At 31.4% G+C, this 23,170-nt stretch overlaps 2 protein-coding genes across 2 annotated transcripts; one reads left to right on the top strand and one right to left on the bottom strand.

The window, feature by feature from the left end:
* On the bottom strand, positions 1-9,002 carry LOC123923173 (DNA mismatch repair protein MSH2). The gene is made up of 13 exons (XM_045975844.1): positions 8,742-9,002; positions 8,589-8,638; positions 7,924-7,956; positions 6,018-7,091; positions 4,633-5,187; positions 4,383-4,493; positions 4,150-4,239; positions 3,983-4,054; positions 3,637-3,747; positions 3,117-3,243; positions 2,100-2,290; positions 1,136-1,291; positions 1-492 (listed from the first exon to the last, which is right to left on the bottom strand). The coding sequence occupies exons 1-13, from the start codon at positions 8,791-8,793 to the stop codon at positions 292-294; spliced, it is 2,823 nt and encodes a 940-aa protein (XP_045831800.1). The 5' UTR covers positions 8,794-9,002; the 3' UTR covers positions 1-291.
* Positions 9,003-20,121: 11,119 nt separating this feature from the next.
* LOC123923172 (transcription factor DICHOTOMA) lies at positions 20,122-22,487 on the top strand. The gene is made up of 3 exons (XM_045975843.1): positions 20,122-20,185; positions 20,393-21,810; positions 22,097-22,487. Exons 2-3 carry the CDS (start codon positions 20,632-20,634, stop codon positions 22,163-22,165), a joined length of 1,248 nt encoding a protein of 415 aa, XP_045831799.1. The 5' UTR covers positions 20,122-20,185; positions 20,393-20,631; the 3' UTR covers positions 22,166-22,487.
* The last annotated feature ends 683 nt before the right edge of the window (positions 22,488-23,170 follow it).

Here is a 23,170-nt window from a genome sequence, read left to right on the forward strand (position 1 = left end):
TAGGAAAGGATGCTATGGAGTATATATTATAAACTTATCAATAGCTGTTAAATAGATTATCCACTCCATAGGATCACAGGATGCAACCTAACTAACAAGGTTTACTCTACATAAAAAGTCAGGTTAGAATATACATCTCTCTTTTTACTGGGCTATGCCAAAAACCTTACAAACAGTGCACAAAAAGCCAGAGCCACGGCACTATTCTACTTTTACCTTACAAACAAATCTCTTTTCCTAACAAATTAATCATCAAAATTCAAATCCCTACCAACAAACTCCTTTTTACAACTACAAGAATTTTTGCAACCAGTGACAGTTTTGTGCATCCTTCTCTAAATTATCTTTCAACTTCTTAACTTCTTGCAAAGCTTGCGTTTTGTCCATGGTGTCTAGTGGCAAAGCAACAAACGCTTCAAGAATTTGGCGAGCCTTTGCAGCCCCTTTAGAAATATCATCAGGTTCAAATGCTCTCTTACGCTTGGAACCCACCTGAAAATGATAAGCAAAACTTTGACGATTCATTCCAATGATGAGAATTTTATCAAAACATATTACAGTAAAATTTTGCAGATACAAGCATAAATTTAGCATAGATAAAAAAGCCACTATTTCCAACATTCTTTTATTATTCAAATTCAGACAAGACAACAGTTTTTCATATGTTAACATTAAAATACAGGAACAATAAGGGGAAATGTAAAAGAGAGGTAGCTTAGCAAAGAGTAAAGGCACACATAAACAATCACATCCTTTGAAACCTGAATACAAAGGATTGCAGGTGCAACTGTGCAAGTGACATGCTCCCTCCATGATAAGGTTACACTATTTTACTTTTTGAAGTTTTCTAATTTAGATACGGGACCAGAGTTAGAGGAAAAATCAAGAAGCTGCCGGTTGCTTATATGCCAAGAAATTGTGAAACAACTATTTATATTAGATATTTAAGAGAGGAATCCCCAACACAAAACAAAAGCTATTGTAACTCAAAGCATGCAGACCTTTCAAAAACTGAGCAATTGTGTATAACTAATAGCTGAATAAAGACAAACAAATAGAGAGAAAAATAATCTTGACTTATTTCCTCATGTTTATTCACAGAAAGAAAATGCACATGCCACAAAAAATGTTGTACCTCTTCTGTAGAAGAATCAATTAAGGAAATAGCAGAAGAAGAAAAATCTTCCAATTCTGCTGCCTTTTCTCTAGCTAGGGCAACAACACTTTCAGGGAAGTTTGCAAACTCGGCGACATGAATACCAAAACTCTGATCACAAGCTCCTGGTTCAACCTAGAAAGTAGAAACACAAGAAAAATAATGGGTTGAGTTGATGTAAATATAGATCGCTATTTGATCAGTACTGCAGTTTCTGAACTTTATCTCCAGACTTCTTGAGAAGGTAAGAGATCAAACTATATTTTTAAAACAAGCATCATGGAGCAATAGCTAAAAAGTATTTATTTTGGGGTGAAAAATCTGGAAATAAAAAGATTCGCAGATATGTCATAGGTGGTTAGGCAGAGAGTAAAAATTGAAGCATCAACTCAAGAATTCTTGAAATAAATTTCAGGTTGGAAATGTGTAAAAGTGAACCATTATATTGACGGTTCTAATCCTTAATTATTATAGAATTTAGTTCATCCTTAAAATCCAGTTGTCACCACATCGCAGCCCAATAATGCAAAACCTAGTCTGGTGCAGGCTAATGAAGTTTTAAATTGATGTTCGTCGAACACATTTGAATGCAAACATTAAACAATATAAGATAAACCCTATGAAGTTTGTTTCAAGCCTCAAAGGTCATGTTCTTTTTCTTTTCGCCTTCTACCTTTTTCTTTTCGCCTTCTACCACTTCAAATAAAATTCAATTATTTTTTCCAAGGAAAATGGGAAGAGGCAAACTATCTAGGCACCTTTTCGGTGTTTTCTTCAGAAAAGGGAGAACTTTTAAATATAAAAACATGTTTAAATTTTTATGATAATTGGAATTATTTTTAAAAGAAAAGATCAAAGGACACAGTACACACTATGAACTTCATAAAGCCAATGGAGTAAACACAGTTTGCTAGACGGAAAAAAAATGTTTGAAAGCATTTACCTTGTATAGCATAGTTAGCTTGCGAGTAGATGCATCAATATGTGCACTAACATGGTAATTTGCCACACCAACAATTTGTTTATGTGGATCATTTTCATGGGCTAATGCAGTCAGTTCATGAAAGTGAGTTGCAAATAAAGTAGGTGCTTTTATCACGTCAACTATGTGCTCACAAATGGCCCAAGCTAGACCTGCATATCACAATATAATATACAAACTTATTTTAATGCACTAAAATGTTTATTAAGGGATTTGGATACTAAGCCAAGCCAACTGAATCAAAACATGAATTTATAAAGATATCTTGACGCCGATGTAAAACAACATTGCATAACTCATTTACTAATTATTTTGCAGAATTTAATTCTCATCAATCCAACTATCAAATTACAAGCAACCAACATATTGACATTGCATATCCAATTTAAGAAAAAATAGATATCAATAAACTTTTATCCGTACTTTTTTACTATTCATTTGAGAAGCATATATCAATATATAAATTGGTTTAGTATTGTTGATTATTCTCTATTTATTATGGTTGATATAGTTTACCTTATTTTCTAGTTTTCCTTTCTTGAGAGATTCTCTCTTGTATATATATTTGCAAACTCTTATTGTGAAATACAAGTTTTGATTCTAAATCATTTTAAGTAGTATTAATATTAAAAATTGAGGATATTTCCTGTGATAGGGGAGCTTTGAATCCAACAGTGGATTTTGTGAAAGAAAAAAAAAGACATCTTCAATAAAAAGTTATCCAATGGTTAAGAACACTTCTGTTTTATATCAGCGACTCAGTGCAGTCATATGCAAAGTCAATAAATTCTATGACATGAAAATTTCAGTATCTGGATCAAATACTTTTTCAGTTTTCTTTTTCATCTTAAAGCCATTTTATGAGTCACTCAGGATACACAATGTGAGAAACTTAGCGTTGTCTCTGACAATTATGATACAGACTTAAGAGATTGCAACGCCAACACATTAAAGGGAAAACTTAGTAGTGAAACAAACCAAATCCATCGTAAGTTGATGTCCCACGCCCCAACTCATCAATGATTATCAAGGACTTGTCGGTAGCTCCTTTTAATATTGATGAAGTTTCGAGCATTTCTTGCATAAAGGTAGAAATTCCACGAAGCTGAGGTAAATATAAATAAAACATCAGTATTCATATTAATTGAGGATACAATTGTAGATTCAACAACCAGCTACAACTATAACTTAAAATTGCAGTTAATACCAATGAACCTCAGACCATAATACCATTGCAAACAAAGGAGCGTATAAGTGACATGTGTGTTTGAATTACATACGGAAGCATACAATATACACCAAGGGTCATATATACAAGGATAAAAAGGATGATTTGATAGTTGGTTGGTAATATCACTACAGTCACCACCATAAAAATTTAGACCAGTTTCAACTTTCAAGCAACTTCCACTATTCCAATCCCATTGTCGAGTAAAAGCCACAAACAAAGATTTTAAAATGCTACTAAAAGGGACCAAAAATATAGAATAGGACTCACTTGGCAGTCACCTGCACCAACACGAGCGAAAATGCAATCACGAACAGATATGCTGGCTTTGTCACATGGAACAAAGCAACCAACTTGCGCCATCAAAATATTCACGCCCACCTACATGGAAACCATTATGCTAATCAAATCTCCAACCTCAAATAGCAGGGATGCAAGTATCTGAATTGTATACATGAACTAAAATATCTAGACAAAGAAAGGCGAGGCACCCCAATTTGATGGTCATACCATGCTTAACATCAGCATAAAAATAGAAAGATAACGTCTGAAAATTCATTATAAGACAAACGACAGTGATTAATATTACCAATAAAATAGTGCAGAAGATAAGTACCTGCCGGATGAATGTTGATTTCCCACCCATGTTAGGTCCTGTTATTATTTGAAACCAACTTTTTCCTCTGATCTGATTTGTTAGAAAAAGCAACATAAAACTCGTAAGTGGCCCCAAAATTTAAATAAAGAAATTCATATTACCCCAAAGACCTTACGAATACTTACAAGCTTACAATCATTTGGTATAAAATTCACCCAATCTTGTGCCTCCACACAGGGGTGTCTGCTACCTTCTAAAACAATATCTCCTGTGTCCTATTAAAGCCAAGACAACAACATTCAATGCTAATTATTGAAGAGTTCTCCGACCATAATAGGAGAAAAATAGAAACGGACGATAAAAGCAAGAAGAAAACAATAGTTATTGTCAGAATAGAAAACAACTATTAACGAAGTACCGATGAGGTGATGTCGGGTCTTGTATATGGAGTAGGACAACTAGAAGCCAAATCAGCAAAGCTTAGTAACACGTCCAATTCTGAAATTAATTCAGCTAAAGATTCAAACACCTGCAGAAGGAAAATTCTTCAAGCCAGAGCAGATGAAACAAATATATAACCAACACTAAGGTCATAACAAGGCTGTTTCGGGGCAGGGGGGAGGGAGATCGAAATTAACCTAATAAAAACATGTAGTAAATCTACCCACCACAGAAAAAGTTGCTGAAAGTTCAACTACTTTATTAACCAACTGTTTTTGACAGCTCTTGTACTCCTCAAGAATTTGTTGATATTTGTCCCCCAATTTTTTGAGCTTTGTGTTGGTAAACTTCACTCCATCTTTACGGGTTTCCAGTACAATAAACTGGGTGTTGAGCTTTTTCCTTATTTTCGGCTCCTCCTTCTTTGTGATTCTAAAAACATGTCCAAATTGTGTGCCCTTATCTAACTTTAATGCCTTATCTACAACCAGATCAAGATCAACAGCAGTTTGTCTGTGCAAGTCATGTATTTGGCTATCTAGTAATTCTTGCTGCTCCTTAAGTTCAGTTAGTGCAGAGTCATAACTTGAAGAAATCATGTATTCCCCATTCTCCAGATAATCAAGGTCAACAGCAGTTTCTACTAGCTCAATAAATTTATTTAGGCGATCAGCACCAGTCCATAACTCCAAATCTTTCAAATACCTGCTCTTCATCATTGAAGAAAACTGTCCATCATACCTGTCCAGAGCACTTTTAATGTAAGGCAGTCTTATGCTTGACTGCACATAAAAGACAAAAATGGAGTTAAGAAGAGGCCGTTATTAACTAAATGTGGGAAGTACTAAATACTCAATAATCTGATTAGAGTGGATGCTTAGCAGGCTCCTATATAAGCAAAAAAATGGGGGCGGAGGACCCTTCATGACATTTTTGATGAAATATTCAACAACAAAGTGAAAAATATGTCTTAAATTGAATAGCAAAAATAATAAACTTACCAAAAAGGAAAAAAAAAATCAATATTCAAATTTCTTGAGTGAGTCTTTATCCCAACATATCACGTTAAGTCAATAAAAAAATCTATTAATTACAAAATCTGAATACCAGAAAGAGGGACTGGGAACAATATTACAGATTTCAGGGTTGGATTACAAAGCATTGTACAAATACAATGTAAGATAGTCATAGCAAAGGTAAAATTCTAAAATTTCTTTAAGCTTTTTTTTTGAAAAATTCTAAAATTTCTTTAAGCTCCTAAATACATAAAAAGCAGAAAAAGAAGGGCAAGGGGACCCTTCATGACATTTATGCTGAAATGTTCAACAGAGTGAAAAAAAAAGTTTGAAATTGAATAACAATAATAATATACTTGCCAAAAAGGAAAAGAATCAATATTTAAATGTCTTGAATGATTCTTTATCCCACTATATCATTTCTAAGTCGATAAATAAAAGCAAAATCTGAACACCCAAAAAAAGGGCTGGGAACAATGACAGATTTTAGAGCTGGATAACAAAGCAAGTACAACTGCAATGTAAGACAGTCATAGAAAAGGTAAAATTCTACATTTTCTACTAAAACCTAACAGTAAATACAGGTGAAATTTTACCTGATAAAGTTTAACAACATGTTGCAGACCAGCTCTTCGCTTCTGAAGATTGTGCACCAGTCGCTCAATGTCTGATATTCTTTTCAGATGCTGCCTCAGATCTTGGCGAAGCACAGTGTCCTCTACAAATGCTTGTACTACATCCAACCTGGAGTTAATTTCATTTACATCTACTAATGGCTGCTTTAACCACATGTTTAATAACCGTTTTCCCATTCCAGCTGTACAGGTCCTATTCATGAGACCAAACAAACTGAAATTTTTGTTTGCATCAGTTTTGCTTTCTAAGACATTAAGTGCCCTCATGGCTGCAGAATCTAACCTCATGTAACTGTCAAGATTGTACCTACGCAGAGTATAATTTTCATAATTGCTTTCGTCTGCAAGTAAATCTGCATAAGATAGCAGTGCCCCCAAAGCACCTGGTGCAAATTCAAATCCAGACACTAAATCTTGAACTGCTTCAATAGAACCTTTGACAAGCCTGCCAAGATCCTGTACCAGATCTCTAGTCTTAAACTCGGATTTCTTTCTCTCAGTTAGCATCACGCCACATTTAGTCAACACATCACACAACATTTTATATTCAATAGATTTTCCACGCTCAATAGGTACAAGGCACTCTTTGCAACCAAGAGCAACCAATGCTGACTCCACGTTTGTGAAGTGACTGTCATCAAGGAATTCAGCCATCCCAAGTAGTCTCTTAGTTAGATTAACAAATCCTAATCCAATGGTGTACCCACTTTCACGGAAGTTAAGTGACAGTGCAACAACAACTGGAGAATCTTGCATCTCACTGTTAGCAAACAGAACTTCTTCAAAACTGCCAATATTACCAGGTGTGCCACTTTTGACCAGTCTCCAGTTAGAGCCGCTGCCCTCATAAACCTCAAGTGTATGGTCTGTTCTCTCCAGAAGAAGATCACGGGCAACTGTTTCAAACATGTTCCGACTGACACTCACACTGGAAAGAGCATTTGATCCACTGCCCAACTGTCGCAAAGCAGTGGTAGTGTGATAGTATTTTTTGGCAATGAGCGTTGCATTCTCCCCATGGGCAGTATAGTAATCCTGAATAATTGAAAAAAAGGATATTTAATCCAACTAAAATCATCATAGTTAAGAAAATGCAAAGAGTGTGAAGATAAAGAATCCATTGACACAATATATAGAAAAATATACTCAACAAAAAGTTATAAAAAATCTGGAAAGTCTTTAAAAAGTAGCAACAGAAAAATTATGGTTTGTAAACCACAAATAGTAGATTTTCTAGAATTATTAGTGCTTTCAAAGCTATTATATTTAAACTACGAGAAATTATTGTCTAATAAATATACCGTTTCACTATAGCATGTATTATTCTGTAATTAACCCGAATCGAAGAATATTATTTAAAATGTCCCGAGGCAGGTAATAATCAGTTGAGGGGCTAGTAGTGATTGGTCAAGAGGCAGTTGGACAAAGTCAAGAGGTATTCAATAGGAAAGGGGCTGGATGGTGAGGGTGGTGTCTTGTACTTCGCAGAGGTGTTCTCTTTGTAAAGTTCTCATTCACCACGTCTTTCTGAATTCTAGTAATAATTCTACTCTATTTCCACTTTCTGTTTTCTCACAAACTACTGGGATCCTAACATAGTCCTGCCGAAATTACTTCAGGATTACAAACTTGGGAAATATTTTAATTAATATTGCTCAAGTGAAAGAAAGCCTCTTTATATACATTATTCTTCTCCAAAAATCCGCAGAGTAAAAAAAAGTGAAGATATTATGACATTTCAGATATCAAAAACCGCCTCCCAAAATACCTTAATGACACGCCTACATGGAAAATGCACTATTTGGCAATTAACTGAGCAGCGTCATTAGAAAACTTAAAAATATAAGAATAGCAGTGATGAACTTACCCGTCGATCAAAAAACCTAATGGCCCTCGGGTCCTGTAACACAAACATGTGAATAAAAATATTAAATGGAAAACGAAAGAATAATGCCAATTCACAATGTATAACAAAACAACTACACTAGTGTAAGTAAAAAATATAAAATATAGTGTATGCCTGCCAACATGCCATTCACTGTGGCATTGGTTTTTAAGCAACGAAGAGGGAATGAAAAAGACAGTTGAACAACAATGCTTACATGCAAAACAAAAGTGTTGGAAACACTAATATCAATTGACGGTACATAAGGGGAAAATAATGTTTTTGTGGATCAAAACAAATTATAACTAATTATCAATGTATATAGCCATTGCATGCCAAGATTTAGAAAATTCAAACATGGAAAAATTCTTATAAGATGTTTTTAGCTTATATTAGTAACCATCCAAGAATAGCTTAAAAAAAACATAGCTTATCAAATAAGTATTTTAATTTGCGAACACTTACATGAGTCAGAATAATACTAGTAACATTAGACTAATAGCATAAATTTTTACGATCATAATGGTGTTTATGAAATATTCCCACATTCTTAGCAATAGAGAAAAAAAGGGGTACTTATTAAATGCTAATAACACCCCCACCCCAACAGAGCCATACCAGATTTGAAGAGAAAGGAAAACACTTACATCAGGTAGGGTTTTGAAAAATGACAGAAACCCTTGTGCTTGCTTAGAATCTAGCAAAAGTTAAAAACACACAAAACCCATTACCAAATAACAAAGAAATAGAAGAAAACAAAACAAAACAAATTGATTGAAACGTGGGTGAAAGTGCGATACCTAATTTGAGTTCGGGGAGTTTATTGTTGAAGCCATCGAAGTTTTCGTCCATTGAGCTATTAAATTAGGGTTTAACAGAGAAACAATGAAGAAGATTTGTGTGAATAGTGAAAGAATGAATTGGGAAATGAAACGAAAGTGTTTTTGTGGTGTCTTCTTTTTTGTTAGTGGCGGGAAATATTCGCGGGCTGTTTGTTCTTCAAGCCCACGGGCTTTGGCAACAGAGTAAAGTAAAGTAAGTGATATTTAAAACAAACAAACAAAAAATCTCACTCGATAGGAATAGATCTAGTCAAATAGTGGTTTCAACTGCCAAAAATGAATTGGTCAAAGTGGTGGTAAGTTTCTTCGTCCACTTAAGCATGTAGTTAGAGATTCGATTTCTAGATCATGCATATGGGAAAAATTCAATCGAGAGGAGATAACCCATTTTCTGTGCCCACGGATTCCCCGACGGAGATTAGTCATTACTAACAGCGTTCGAACTCACCTCGACTTTGATGGAGAAATTTCACATTGACTTAGTTTGAGTTCAAATTTTGATTTTTTATTTATTTTAAAATACAGTGGTGGGAACGTGTAATTAGGACACAAATGGCGACGCTGACACTATATAAAAAGTATGTTTTTACATTTCTTAACTTATAAATCATTCGACGAATTCTTAAATTACATTTATTTGTTTATTTTTATCTGTTACATGAATTATTATTAAAAAAATTGCGGTCGAACTCTAAATTACCGAACCCCTTCTCCCGAAGAGTTTCTCCGTCATCTTTTTGCAAAAGCTGCTCCAGGGTGGTAAAGAGTTAAATATTTGCCAGGTGTGAAATCTCATTGTATTTGAGAAGTCGAGGATTAAAACAATAAAAAAATTGAGTTAAAAATGTCACTCTCTATAAACTATGTTATGTAAAAGAAGTCTTGTGACATGAATTATTATAAATAAAAAATTGCGACCGAACTCTAAATTATTGGAGCCTCTTTTACTGAGAATAAGATGGTTAGAACAAAAAAAAAATATTGACTCGTAAAGTATGTTTATTTAAAATTCCACCTTAAAAGTAAATAAGTAAAGTATCCGGCGTTTGAACCTCCACTCTGCATATACAGGGTATGCTTGTTTCATCTTTAAAAAAATATTTTTTTTTCTTTGTGTTTATTAAAATAGATTTTGTAAAACCGTTTTTCAAAATATTACAAGTTTTTTTATATTCGTTTTTTTTTAAATTGAAACACTAATTTTGACATCATATAACATAAACATACATTTTTGAAGATCAAAACATAGTCAAAATCATAATTTTTTCAAAAAATTGTATTTCATAAATGATTTTTATAAAAATCTATTTGAAATAGCTTCAAAATTAAGTGATTTTTTGAAATTTTGACATCAAAAAGTAGTTTCAATAAAATGATGAAATGCATAAACTAAATTTTTAAGAATAGCAATTAAAACAAAATTTTTATTTGAAATTTTTATAAAAAAATTTTTTGTAAATTTTTTTTACACAAAAACAGGCTCATAATTAATGTGATGTCTCTATCAATTGTTAGATTTTTATATTGGATCTAACTCATCTTTACAAAATCAATTTGTAAGATGTGAAGTGTCGCTCTATATAAATTATAGTTAGACATTATTTTTAATCAATGTGAAACCTAAATTTTCCAATACAAACTATAAGGTTATGGGAACTAAACTATGTTTATTATATGTGGACTTGAATTTGTTTCCAATAACACAAAAATTGAGTTTAATTGAGATTTGAGACGGATAGTGACTTTACATGTTAAAGTAGGGAGTAGCAGCCATTGTGTTTTTATTTGTATTGTTCATTGTTTTCTGGCGCAGCTTAGCACAACTAATTTGCTCTTTATAAAAAAGAAAATGCTTATAAAAAAATGTGGATAAAATTATAAATGGAAAATGTGGTGGAAATTGCTTGCAGAAAAATTATTTTTTATTTTTTTTAGAAAAAGAGGGCTAACCGGTTGACAATTATGATAGATATATAAATAGTGTTTAACATAGAAAATTTAATAAACACTATTTATGAACCTATTAAAATTATCCATCTCAATGAATATACGTACGGGTACATAGTCAAATAAGATGTACCGAAAAATTTACCTAAATATAATCACAGCCTAAAATATGGATCCTACTATTTTTGTTATTCAGTTTTTATTATTACAAAATAAAAAATACCAGGTACGGTTCTCAGAGCCCTAATTAATGAAGCAAAAATAGTAAAAATGTTTTGAGATTTGTGTAGTCAATTTTTTTTTTAAAACAAATGTTGTTTTTAATATAAAACTTACTTATTTTAGTTCTTTAAGTATGGTCGGCCATGTGGGTGTACAAGGTAAGCCACCATGGAAGACCTCAAATATTTAGAGGTCTCATGTAAGAAAATTATTCAGTTTCTTAATACTAAAATATTTTTTTAGTTTTTTTTTTTTGACACAATTTTATTAGTTAAAAATAGAAAATTTAATTAATAAACTCATTCTTAATTTTATAAATAACTTGTTTTTTTTTATATTTAGAATGGAGCTAGAATTATTACGTACTACCTAAATCCCTCACCATTAGATCAAACCTAGTGACTTTTGTTGTTAATGGTAAACAAAAGCAACATATTACTAGAAAGTTTTTTTTTTTTTTAGAAACATTACTAGAAAATTAATAAAGATATTAGTTTGAAAATGTATGTTATTGATTAAAATATGTCATTTTTGTATGCTATTTATTATGATGACTATTATTTTTTTTTTGTTATCTACAATTTAAATAGATAATGACTATTTTAATTTTTTTTTATTAGAGATCCATTCTTAATATTCTTACAAGACCCACTACAAGAAAACCATGTTTTACAAACAGAATTTAAAATCAGTTAGTGACGGAATATTTCCCTCAATAAGTTAGTGACAGAAATATATATTTTTGTTCTAATGTTCTAGGGGCACTTCTTTAACTAATGTTCTAGGGGCATGTACTAATTAGCATACTTATAATTTCTTTTTTTATTAAAAATGGTAAAGGCCACCTTTGAATCATTTTAGAAAGATTCATATTATTGTACCCAAAAAAAATTCATATTAAACATTGGCCTGAGCATCGGTCAGTTTCGATTGGGTTCAGGCCGAAAATCACCAAATCAATAAAAACCGCAATCATTTCATTTGTGCCCAATTTCGATTGTCTATATCTTCGGTTTGTTCGGATGTCGGGTCGGGGGGTTGAACAGGTCGGTTATTACGAATTATATTGAAACTCTGTTTGCATCTAAAACTCTTCCATTATCCAAAAATTCATAATTTCCTAATAGTTCAATACCTCATACACAATGCAACAAAATATAGACGAACTAAATTAAAAAATAAAGAGGGTGAGATGCAATTATTTTGTTTTAAATATGTAGATCTAAAGAAATAAAAGATCAAGTAGAAAAGAAGTATAAATTAAAATAGATCTATAATGTATATTAAAATATCTTTCGCACCTCCTTCAACGTATTATAATTATAAGTTTTATGGAATATAAAATTTCTCTCTTATATCAAAACAAAAAGAAGAATATATAAGATTGAGAGGTAGAGAAGAGAAAAAATTAATTTCAATCTTAATAATGTGTTGTCGATTACATCGGTTTCAAGTCGGGTCTCGCGTTCAAACTCAACCCTATAAACACATTCATAAAATTGAGTAGCAATGTAAATTGATTCACTTTGGTAAAGCTCTTGTTTATGAGCATCTGAGACAAGAGAGGCACTGTAAATTTAGTGGCAATGTAAGTTGACTCACTTGTTAATGACATTGTCTATAGAGTCCTAGTATATCCAACTAAATTAATGGACCTATTTTTAGTGGCATGATTTCCACTTGTCCCATTTCTAATATTAGATCACTTAATTTATTGCCACGTAATTAAATCGAATGGTCAAAACTATGAATTGGTAAAGAAATTAAAATAAAAAATTGCATAATTAAAAATAGCGAGATAAAAAAATTTAAAGTTTTTTCTTTAAGGAAGAATATGCAAAGAAGCTCACAAGTCACAACACCTAGTTAATAACATAAAACGACCTGATATATATTTATAAATATGACAAAATCTATAATTGATATAACAAAATTCAAGTGTCTGGAATAGTCATGCCTCTGGATTTGCAACATTGACGACTCTAAAATTATTGAATCTGCACTGAATTTGGATTGAATCAAATCTGTAAATCTGAACAAAACAAACACCGTACAAAGACGAGATAACAAACAACTCCGCACCAAGACGGGAGTAAAACAACACCGAACGAAAAAATCACAAAGGAAAAAACTCAAATAAAATCTAAAATCATGTGTAAATCACTTATTTAATTAAAAATAAAATAAAAAATAATGAAGAGAATTAATTCCAAATCAAAATTGATCTTAAATCACTCTTTAAATATTGTGAAGGAAACTTATCTCTAATCATATCATAGAAGAAAAAAACTAGATACATAAGACATTGGTCGTATAATAGTTATTTAATTAATTAAACTCTTGTATAGCTATGGTCTATATATAGCAGGTTCCTCTCATACATAATTGAGTAATGGACAACAATGGTTGCTTTTGTGTCATAAGCTAGAATACCAATAATAAATATCACATCAAGCAAAAAATCAAAAATAAGAATCAAACAAGATTCTTCCTTGGTATTTAGCTAATTTCATCACACAACATAAACAACCTAGTAAAGATTTTCTGGTGATCACAAGGAAGAAAAGCCAAAGGGAATACTACAACAACAAATTCCGTTTCAGCAATTATAGGGTGTGCCCACTTGTATATGAAATGTTTGTAGATTAATGGAAATTCTTAATTACCAACATGAGATTTTGAAATTATTATTTTTATTTTGGTTAGTGTTAAGTTTCGAACCAAGTATCTCTAAATTGCAAAGTGACTCATCAACCAAGTGACTACCTAGGAAACCTGCAAATTGTATTTTTTTCAATCATGTTATAGGCATAGGAAGTTTTCCACTGTTATTTAATAATGATTAATTTTCGTGAAATTTATGGGATATACAATGCAAGGTTTGATTCTCCCTTTAATTTTAACTTATTTTTTTCCGGGTGGAAAAAGAAATCTCTCTACACGCATAAGTCGGGATCAAATTCGTAACCATTTATTTAATGATTTAGTTCTTTATCACTTGAATAGATTCATTGAACTTTTGTTAGGTAGTTCATAGACTATTAATTCAAAATCTAAATTTATTTTATAATAATTATATATAAAAAAAATGACATGATTTGTACATGTACATATATACTCAATAAAACTCTCAGATATTAATTTTTTTTTTTACATACTCAATAAAACTCTCAGATATTAAGTGTTCACTTCCAGTTCATAATGTTAATATATCTAACTTAATAGTACAATAATACAATAATGACAAACTGTCATTTCCTTTGTGCCACACAACTTATTAGCTTGAGATATTTTCAACAAGGAAGAAAATCCATTGTGGACTTACAGCTATACAATTTGTTGAAAATGTTTTTGTGAGTATAATTTAGCTGGTATAGGGCCTATAGGCTTTATAATATGTAGGAATTAGGATTTATAATTTGTTGAAAATGTTCATTCTTCTCCTAGCTTGGGTATTATTTGTACCTTAGCTTTGAGTGTTAATATATACATATTCTTTTTGCTGATAAAAAAGAAAATTGAAATTTTCCACACATTGATTTTAAAGCAATGTGTGAAATTCTTTTCCACTAAAATACTTAAAAAAAAAAGTGTTGAAAAGTTAAGTAACATAAAAAAAAATTCCTACATTTTGATGGATTTTTTTTTAAATGGTTTGCATCTCCCAAAAATGGTCCATACATTTTTCTTAATTTAATTTTGGTAAAATATTATATCTCTACTCTTTATTTTATTATTAACAAATTTATATGTTTTTGGTTAAAGATAGTTAAAGAACATCTTTAAAACCTTTTTGTTGGAAAGTACATAATAGACAATCCATTTTTTAAAGGTCATTTTACAAAACATGTTTTTTCAATGGCAAATTGAATATATATTGAAAAAGATATATAGAGTAAATTTATAGGATATATATTTAATCCATTATATATAACTAATATAAGTCCAAAAATAAAGCAAATACGTACATATGTTTTTTGGTTTATATACAATGTAGTCAATATGAAGATCGAACATTGGACTTTATGCATTCTACTAAAAACTCTTATTATTAGACCAAACCTAATGACTTATATATGTATATCTCTTTAGGATTTGTTTAATATGACTTTCTCAAAAATAATAACAACAATAATGTCATCGCGAATATAGTTCAATTCGTAGGAACATTATATGTGTAATATGCAGGATTGAAGTTTGAACTTTCGTACTATTCATTTTAAAAAGTGAAATTCTAGCCACTAAACTACTTAACAAATAATAATAATAATAATAATAATGAGTATTGTATAAAATTGACTATAAATATAATATGGTCTACTTATAGACCGGGTCCATGTTAGACACCCTCTCCATTTAGTAGTAGTATATTATAATTCACAAAGTTAGGTTGACAAAATTTCTTTATTTTTTTCGTCAAAACAAATTTCTTTATTTTTGGAAGATGTGCATGCATTAATTAATATTATATATCTCCGTTTTTATATATAAAACTCTTTTATAAATTTTTGTTGTCCTTTTACAAGACTATTTTCAAAGTTTAAGGTGTATTGATTAAATTTTCACAAAAATATTTTTAATTAAATGAAAAAAAATTAGATCCAACTATTTATCTCTTATAATAATTGAAAGATACTTTTATAAATTAAAATGTACATTATTAACAAATTTAATGCAAAAAGCTAATTATTATTATTTTTTTTTTTTGTGTTTTTATCAAAGGGGTCTTAGATTTAAGAACGGGGTGTAGTATGTTTATTGGAAGTGCAGCTCAAGATAAAAACCCAAATTTTTAAGATTGCTCAAATTTGGTTTTTCAAGTTTTAATTGTTCGATTTTGGCCCTCAAGTTTGTCACATTTTGCTTTTTCTAGTCCCCATTGATTTCTTTTTTACTAAAAATTGTTTATGTGACATTTTAAAATTAAGAAAAATGTTTTTAAAATAAATAAAAATGTTATTAAAATAAAAAAGATGTTTTAAAACACAACTTATATTTATTTATTTTAAACACAACTTTTATTTATTTAAATTTTTTATTAATTTACAAATACCACATAAAAAATTTTCAGTCAAAAATCAAAACTTATGAGGCTAGAATGGAAAGTGCAAAAGATTGTAAACATGAAGGACCAAAGTCATGCAATTGAATGCGAAGAATCAAAATAGAATAATTGTAATGTAAAACTTATGAGTTAAAATCATACGATTAAAATTTGAGAGGTAAAAATTAAACGAGATTGTGAAATTTGAGACTAAAATTCAAACCAAATTTAAACTCATAGTACTAAAATTCTTGTATGCATTTAATGTATATGAATTTTGCTGTTAGATTTTTTAATTAATGACAACAAAAAGTAGTAGTACTATATAAAGTATATATGTTTGTTATATAAAGACAATAAGTAGGTCAACTTTATTTGGTTCATCCCCCTAAAATTCACTTCACTATGGTCTCTTAGTTTTTTTTTTTTGGTACATAAGCGTCTCTCAGTTAAAATGAAAGAAATAACAAAATTTTAGTATGATACATTTCTTAATTTTTTTTTATTCAAACTAGTAAAAGTCTGACTTCAAACCATTTTTTAGAAATTCATATTAGATAAATTCAAAATTTTTTTTTGAAGGACTTGTTTAGATAAATTCATATTAGACTACAACCTATATGATTAACATTGTTCGCAGATGTATCGTACATATCTAAATAAGATCCGTAGAATTCACCTAAAACTAACAACTTTAATATGGTGTCATAGTTATCTTGTGTTTGAAAGCAACCCCACAAGAACAATTAAACCCTTAATTTCTTTGCAATATATGTGGTCCTTAGATTGAAAGACAGTCTAAAGTAGTGGCGATTGAGACTGCTATACTACTAAGCTATTGAAAGAAAGAAAGAAAGTGGAGAGAACGGCATGCATAAATAGAAAAGAACCATCAAATTTGAAAACAAGTGTACTATAGAGTGCTTTCATTTCAAGTGTGGATGTAGACTATTACCATTTTGAAAACAAGTTGAGGAAATCATGATTTGATGCCGTAGTGTTTTCACACAGTTCCACGCGATTATCGATCTCGGCCGTAGAGATTTGATCAGAAGGTTTATATTTATTCAATGTTGATTTGACAGTTGAACTCAATTTTTAATCTTGACCATTAGTTTCTGATCGGACGGCCGAAATCGATAACCACGTGGAACTGCGTGAAAACACTACAGCATCAAATCCAGTTCCGAAATCATGGTGTGTTTTGAATTACCATTGGTCTATAGAGCTTTATAACATGTTATATACTCTACATAGATGCCAGTGGCAAGTACAAAGCACACGCACACTTGCACTATTGTTGTACTATTGCAATAATAGATAGCTCTATCTTAATCTTATGCCAAAAGTTTCCTTAGAGAGAAAGAGTTCAATCATATAATCGAGTTTATCTGGTTAATATGAATTTCAATTAAAAATAAATTGTCCCTATAAATCTAAATTTTAACTAAATTTTTCGATCAAATTTCAAATTATTTGAAGTATCTTTTTCTTGAGAAATAGAGGACAGTAAGACTACGAATAAAAGAGAAAAATAGGTTAAAAAGAGGCTACTTTTTTTTTTGTTGCTTTTATTATCAGTTTAAGTTGGTTCGGGGGTCAGTTCTGACATCAAGTGGTTATAACGACCTCCCGATCGCAGTTGTAGATGATTGAACTGTGGTATTCCTACCAAGTTCAGCGATAATCACCACTAAACAAACTAACTATTAGTAAAAAGAGGCTACCTTACCTTGCTATAAATATCTATGAAATTAAGTTAGAAGATAACTACTACGATGCAACATTCTCAAATATAAGATGTGATGGATATAGATATAGATACATCTATCTATCTACTATTCTACTATACAATACACCACAAAGAAAGAGAGTGATGGTGCATCTCTTTTTGGTGAAAGTGACGTTCTGAGCAACCCCAGTCAAAGGGAGCATATTGGCTAGCCAGCTACCAATATATTGCATACTTGGTTGGATAGAAATAATAATTGTACTATCTTACGCTCTCCACCACTTATCTCCATTTAGGGTTAGATTAGAAGCCAGACACACTCATACACGTGGGAGAGTATTTTCTCCTAATTTTTTTAAACAATGAATGAATGAAAAATGTATGATAAAAATGGCTGAATTTGTTCATCATGAGCAATTAGAATTATATTGGGGACATTTAATATGAACCTAATCTAAACTTGTTTACCATGATTAGTAATTGGACTTATATTAGGATTGATTGATACTTATAAGGGGTTGTAATTGTAAATGACTTCGTCAATGAATTGTAAACATGATATATGTGAGTTTAGGAAGTTCACCCTTCCATTCCATTTGCTCTGTTAGTGTTGTTCATTTCATTTATATGGTTATGCGGTCCAATACGTTTATTATTTCTTGTGGATTATATATTTGTATTTGTTGTAGCCTTCTGTTTTTGCCACTTGTTTTTCTCTAATTGGCTCATTCATGTATTTTTTTTTTACATTCATGTGTGTTTTTTTGCTCACCTAACACCGAAAAATAACATGCACGAAAAATAAAAACAATAATAGAGAAAAAAGGTCGAAAAAAAGAAACAAGGAACATACCACCCACAAGTCCGAGAACAACACGACCCAACACCAACATCCCATTATATATCCTCTATTGGCTCCAACACAAGACAGGTTGCACTTCCCACTCATTGAAGGAGCAAACAGACATAAGATTCTTAGCCAAAAATCACTTCCAAGATGAAAGTTTCACCTTACCAATCAAAATGTCGACATAAATAGTTTCTCCTTTGAAGATTAAATCATTCTGAAAGTTCCAAATACACCACACAATAATGCTAAATTATAAATCACCCTAACTTATTCTTCCTAATCAAACCTAGACCTAAAAAAGCATGAAAAGACTAACACTCTGACATGACACAAATTGAATACTCAGCCAGCCACATAAGTAGTTTAAACCAAACAAAAGAGATAAGGTCACTTGTAATGAACAATGGTCAACCGACTCCACTATCTCCCCACATAACACACATAAAGTGTGACCATGATCCCTAATCACCCTACAACGAAAAATGTTTTTCCTTGTCGGCATTCTATCTTGAATAAGTTGCCAGAAGAAGACGATAACTTAAGAGGAACCCAAGACTTCCACACCTTAGCCAAAAGATCGTTTGTCTCAATCACAACGCCACCACTCGTAAGAGTAGAATAAGCAGACTTACCCAAAATAGCTTCCATTAGGCTCATGTTTTCAGAACCAAGTATCTGCAACCCCTAAAGAATGAGTCCCAAACACTGCATCTTGGAGCTCCTCCAACAAATGAAGATCAACTGAAGATAAATTCGATGTCCATCTAAAATCCCAAACCCAAACTCCAACCACTCAATTACCCATCTCCCCCACTATATGCAAACGCTGGTCAGATAGTTGGAACAACCTTTGACACCGAGATCTGAGCACAATTCCCTTTACCCAATGATCAACTCAAAAAGTTGTCAGGCCATCACTCACCCTCTTAAGTCTAGACACCATTGGAAAATCAATCTGAATACGAATCACTCGACGTCCCTAGAAGGGAAATATTTTCCACCAAAAGGAATCCGCCATAAAACTAGAAGTGTGACCCCCAAGACGAGGTGAAGGAATAAGGTAGCCACATCTAGGCAAGAGAATATTTCTCCAAATTCATTGACCTTTAGAGATATATCCTCCATCCTCACTTCCCTAATTTCTTGTTCTCATTTGAACTTTACCGGTAATTAATGAATTCAAATACTTTGTACTCTATTTATATATTCATTTGCCTTTAAAAAAAGTTATATTCCACTCTTACATAAATACTACTCGGGGTAGGAACGAATTTGGAAACTTGTTAGATGGGGGTGAAAATAAAAATATAATAAAAAAAGTTAACTAATCCATTTTCTTATGAGAGGTGATTGAAATTGGTTTTAGTTTTTTGTGTCAATTCCTCAAGCTGTGCCCACCACCACGTGAAGTGGCACAAACTATAACTTTTTCTATCCACCCACTTTCTTTCATTTTATCTTCCCTAAAGTGGTATAAACTTTTTGCTCAAAAGCAAACCATATATCATCCTTCATTGTCTATATACATTAAATCACTCTTTTTCCATTCTTTACCTTCTTTCCTCTCTTCTCTCCTTCCTCATTAATATTCTCTCCTTGCTCATAAGGTATTAAATATGTTTTATATATATATATATATATATATATATATGCTGTCACTCTCATACTGTTTAGTACTTTGCATTCTTTGAACAAGCCAATTAATTGTACAATTTATTTATATATATATACACCATCACTCTCACACACACAACATACATACGGTAGTAGTACAATATTTATGTGTCTTTCTCACTACATTTATTTATTTGCAGGAGTAGCAGAAAAAATTAACAAAAATGAACTCATGAAAAGGAAGGAATATTTATAATCAATACTTAAATAGGAATTAACATGTTGTTCTAATCCATTGGAAAGTAACCAAATATCATCATCAAATTCAAGACATGTACTATAGCTAGGGTTATTGTTATTTATATTTATTATATATAAATATTATTTTGGTGATGTAGTACACTCTCACTATCTATCTATCTATTTCAACATTCCAGATATGTATTCATCAAATAGTTGCCTCAATGGAAATAACCTAACATTTTCATCTTCTAAATCACCTTTTTCTAATTCCTTTGAAAGCAACTCAACTTCATCAAAAGATCATCATGATCAAAACATTCATTCCCTTTTTCCACTTCCTCCTTTCCCTTTCTTTCAATTCCCTAATTATCCTGATGATATTCATGATCCTTTTCAAGACAATCACCAAATCTTTGATGATGGTGATTTTCATCTTCATCATTCACCTCATGTTGTGAGTACTGATCATAATCAAAATCAACAAGATCAGCAGCGGCAGCGGCCTTCAAATTCATCGGTAATCAATGCTAACAACGATATTGTTGTTCGTAATCTTGTTTCTGAAGCAGGTGATACTAAAGGAAAAACAATAGTGAATCATCAGGTGAAGCAGATCCAACAAAGAAAAAGATCTAGCAAACGGGATCGGCATAGCAAGATAAAAACCGCGAAAGGACTAAGAGATCGGAGAATGAGATTGTCTCTTGAAGTTGCAAAGAGGTTTTTTGGTCTTCAAGATATGTTAGGATTTGAAAAAGCAAGTAAAACAGTTGATTGGTTACTCAACCAATCAAAACATGAAATCAAACACCTTGCAAGAGAAAAGAATCTTCATTTTCCTACCAAGAGTGCATCTTCAACTTCTGAATGTACTGAAGGAGTTTCAAGCTTGGATAATGAAGTTGAAAATCTAGAAGAGCCACAACAAAAACAAGAAACGGTGGTTATGATGAAGAAGAGAACAAGAAATAGAACTAATAAGGTTTGTAGAAAGAGTGCATTCAATTCTATTGGTAGAGAAAAGGCAAGAGAAAGAGCAAGAGAAAGAACAAAAGAAAAATTAATGAAAGCTAGAACTAGAACATCACTAGTTGATGAATCAAGTTCAAAGCAATGTAATGATGAAGAAGAAGGAACAAAAACTAACCTTATTTGGAACCCTTTTGAAAGTGTTGAAGAATCTGGTGGATGTACAAATCAAAGACAAAGTGTGAATCATCCTTCTTTTGATCATGTGAAGCTGATTAATGAAGGTGAAGTTGAAAGAAGCTGTCAAAAAGCAAAGGAACAAGATTCAGAAGAAGATGATTCTTTGTTCATTATGAGCAAATGGAGTCCACCTTTGATGTTCAATTCTCTCAATAACCTTCAACAAGTAAGTTCAAATTATATTCTTATGTATATCTCTACGAAGCACAGACACTTCTGAGATTAGGCGTGTCCTGATGTCGGACACGCGTCGGTGTTCGACACTAACACAACACCGACACTTATGATTACATTGAATTATGTCATTTTCGTAAGTTATTATCGATGTCGACAAGTCGATGTATGTATCGTGTCTGTGTCCGTGTCCGTGCTTGGGAGGTATGTATCTCCACCATGCATGTATATGTATATAGTAATGAAGCAATATTATATATTTGTGAAATTTTTTGCAGCATCAATTTGAACAATTTCATCAATCTATGGAAAAACCATGTTGGGAAGGCTACAACAACCGCATCTAACATGTCCCTTATCATCATCATCTCCTTTTGGTGTCAGTAAGGTTCAGGATAAAATGCATTGTGCATATTGCTGTGTATTTCTTTGTTTTCCTTTTGGAATGTTATGTGTTGAGGTATCTTCAGAATTTTGGAAACAATATTTCATAAATATTGTTGTGTGTGTGTTTGTCATTTCTATATAAAGTGTTACCCCTTTCTTGTTTCTTGTTTGTTTCTGTTATGAGTTCTGACCCTTTGGTACAAGTTCATTGGTTCTCTTATTGTAAGGTGTGTTTTTAATTGAAAAACAAATAACTGGTTTGATTTTTATTTTTTCCAAATATGGTGGATATGGATTAATTATAATTAATTGTGGTGTTCAATTTATGCTGCTGTTATTGATGTCATGTCTATTTAGTCTTCCTGATTCTACCTGACATATTTCCACATGTTACTCTTGTTTTTTCTTCTCTTATCCCTTCAAAAAGCTAAGGGTTAGGGTTACTCAATATTGAAAAAAATTAAGTCTAACATTGAATAGGGATAAAGTCTCATAGAAATCTATTCATATAAGTTTATAAAGAGTGATATTACAAGTCATTTTGTAAAAATAAATTAAATTTATAAAAAATTTATTTGATATTAAAGTCTATTCATACTAGCTACCACCATTTAATAGTGCTAGATCTTAAGGAATGTATTAGAACAAACTCAAATTAATTTCACATGGACACAATTGAGTAAAATAATATCATAGAAGAGTTTAATTTACAAGCTGGTTTTATGAGATCGTGATTCAATATTAAAAATTTAATATTAAATAGACACTCGGTGATCAAAATATACTATCAATTTAGGAGAAATTTAATCTTTTTATTGGTTTGAATATAATACTCTTATCCATCTCATTAAAAGTGTCTTATTTAAGTTGTGCGTGGTTCTAACAAAAAAATGATTTGTTGTGTTGATTTTAATTGTAAAATTAATAACATTTACTAAAACTCTTATTGATATCAAAAGAGTGTT

Source organism: Trifolium pratense, linkage group LG4 (assembly GCF_020283565.1).
Source record: "Trifolium pratense cultivar HEN17-A07 linkage group LG4, ARS_RC_1.1, whole genome shotgun sequence".
NCBI classification, from domain to species: domain Eukaryota; kingdom Viridiplantae; phylum Streptophyta; class Magnoliopsida; order Fabales; family Fabaceae; genus Trifolium; species Trifolium pratense.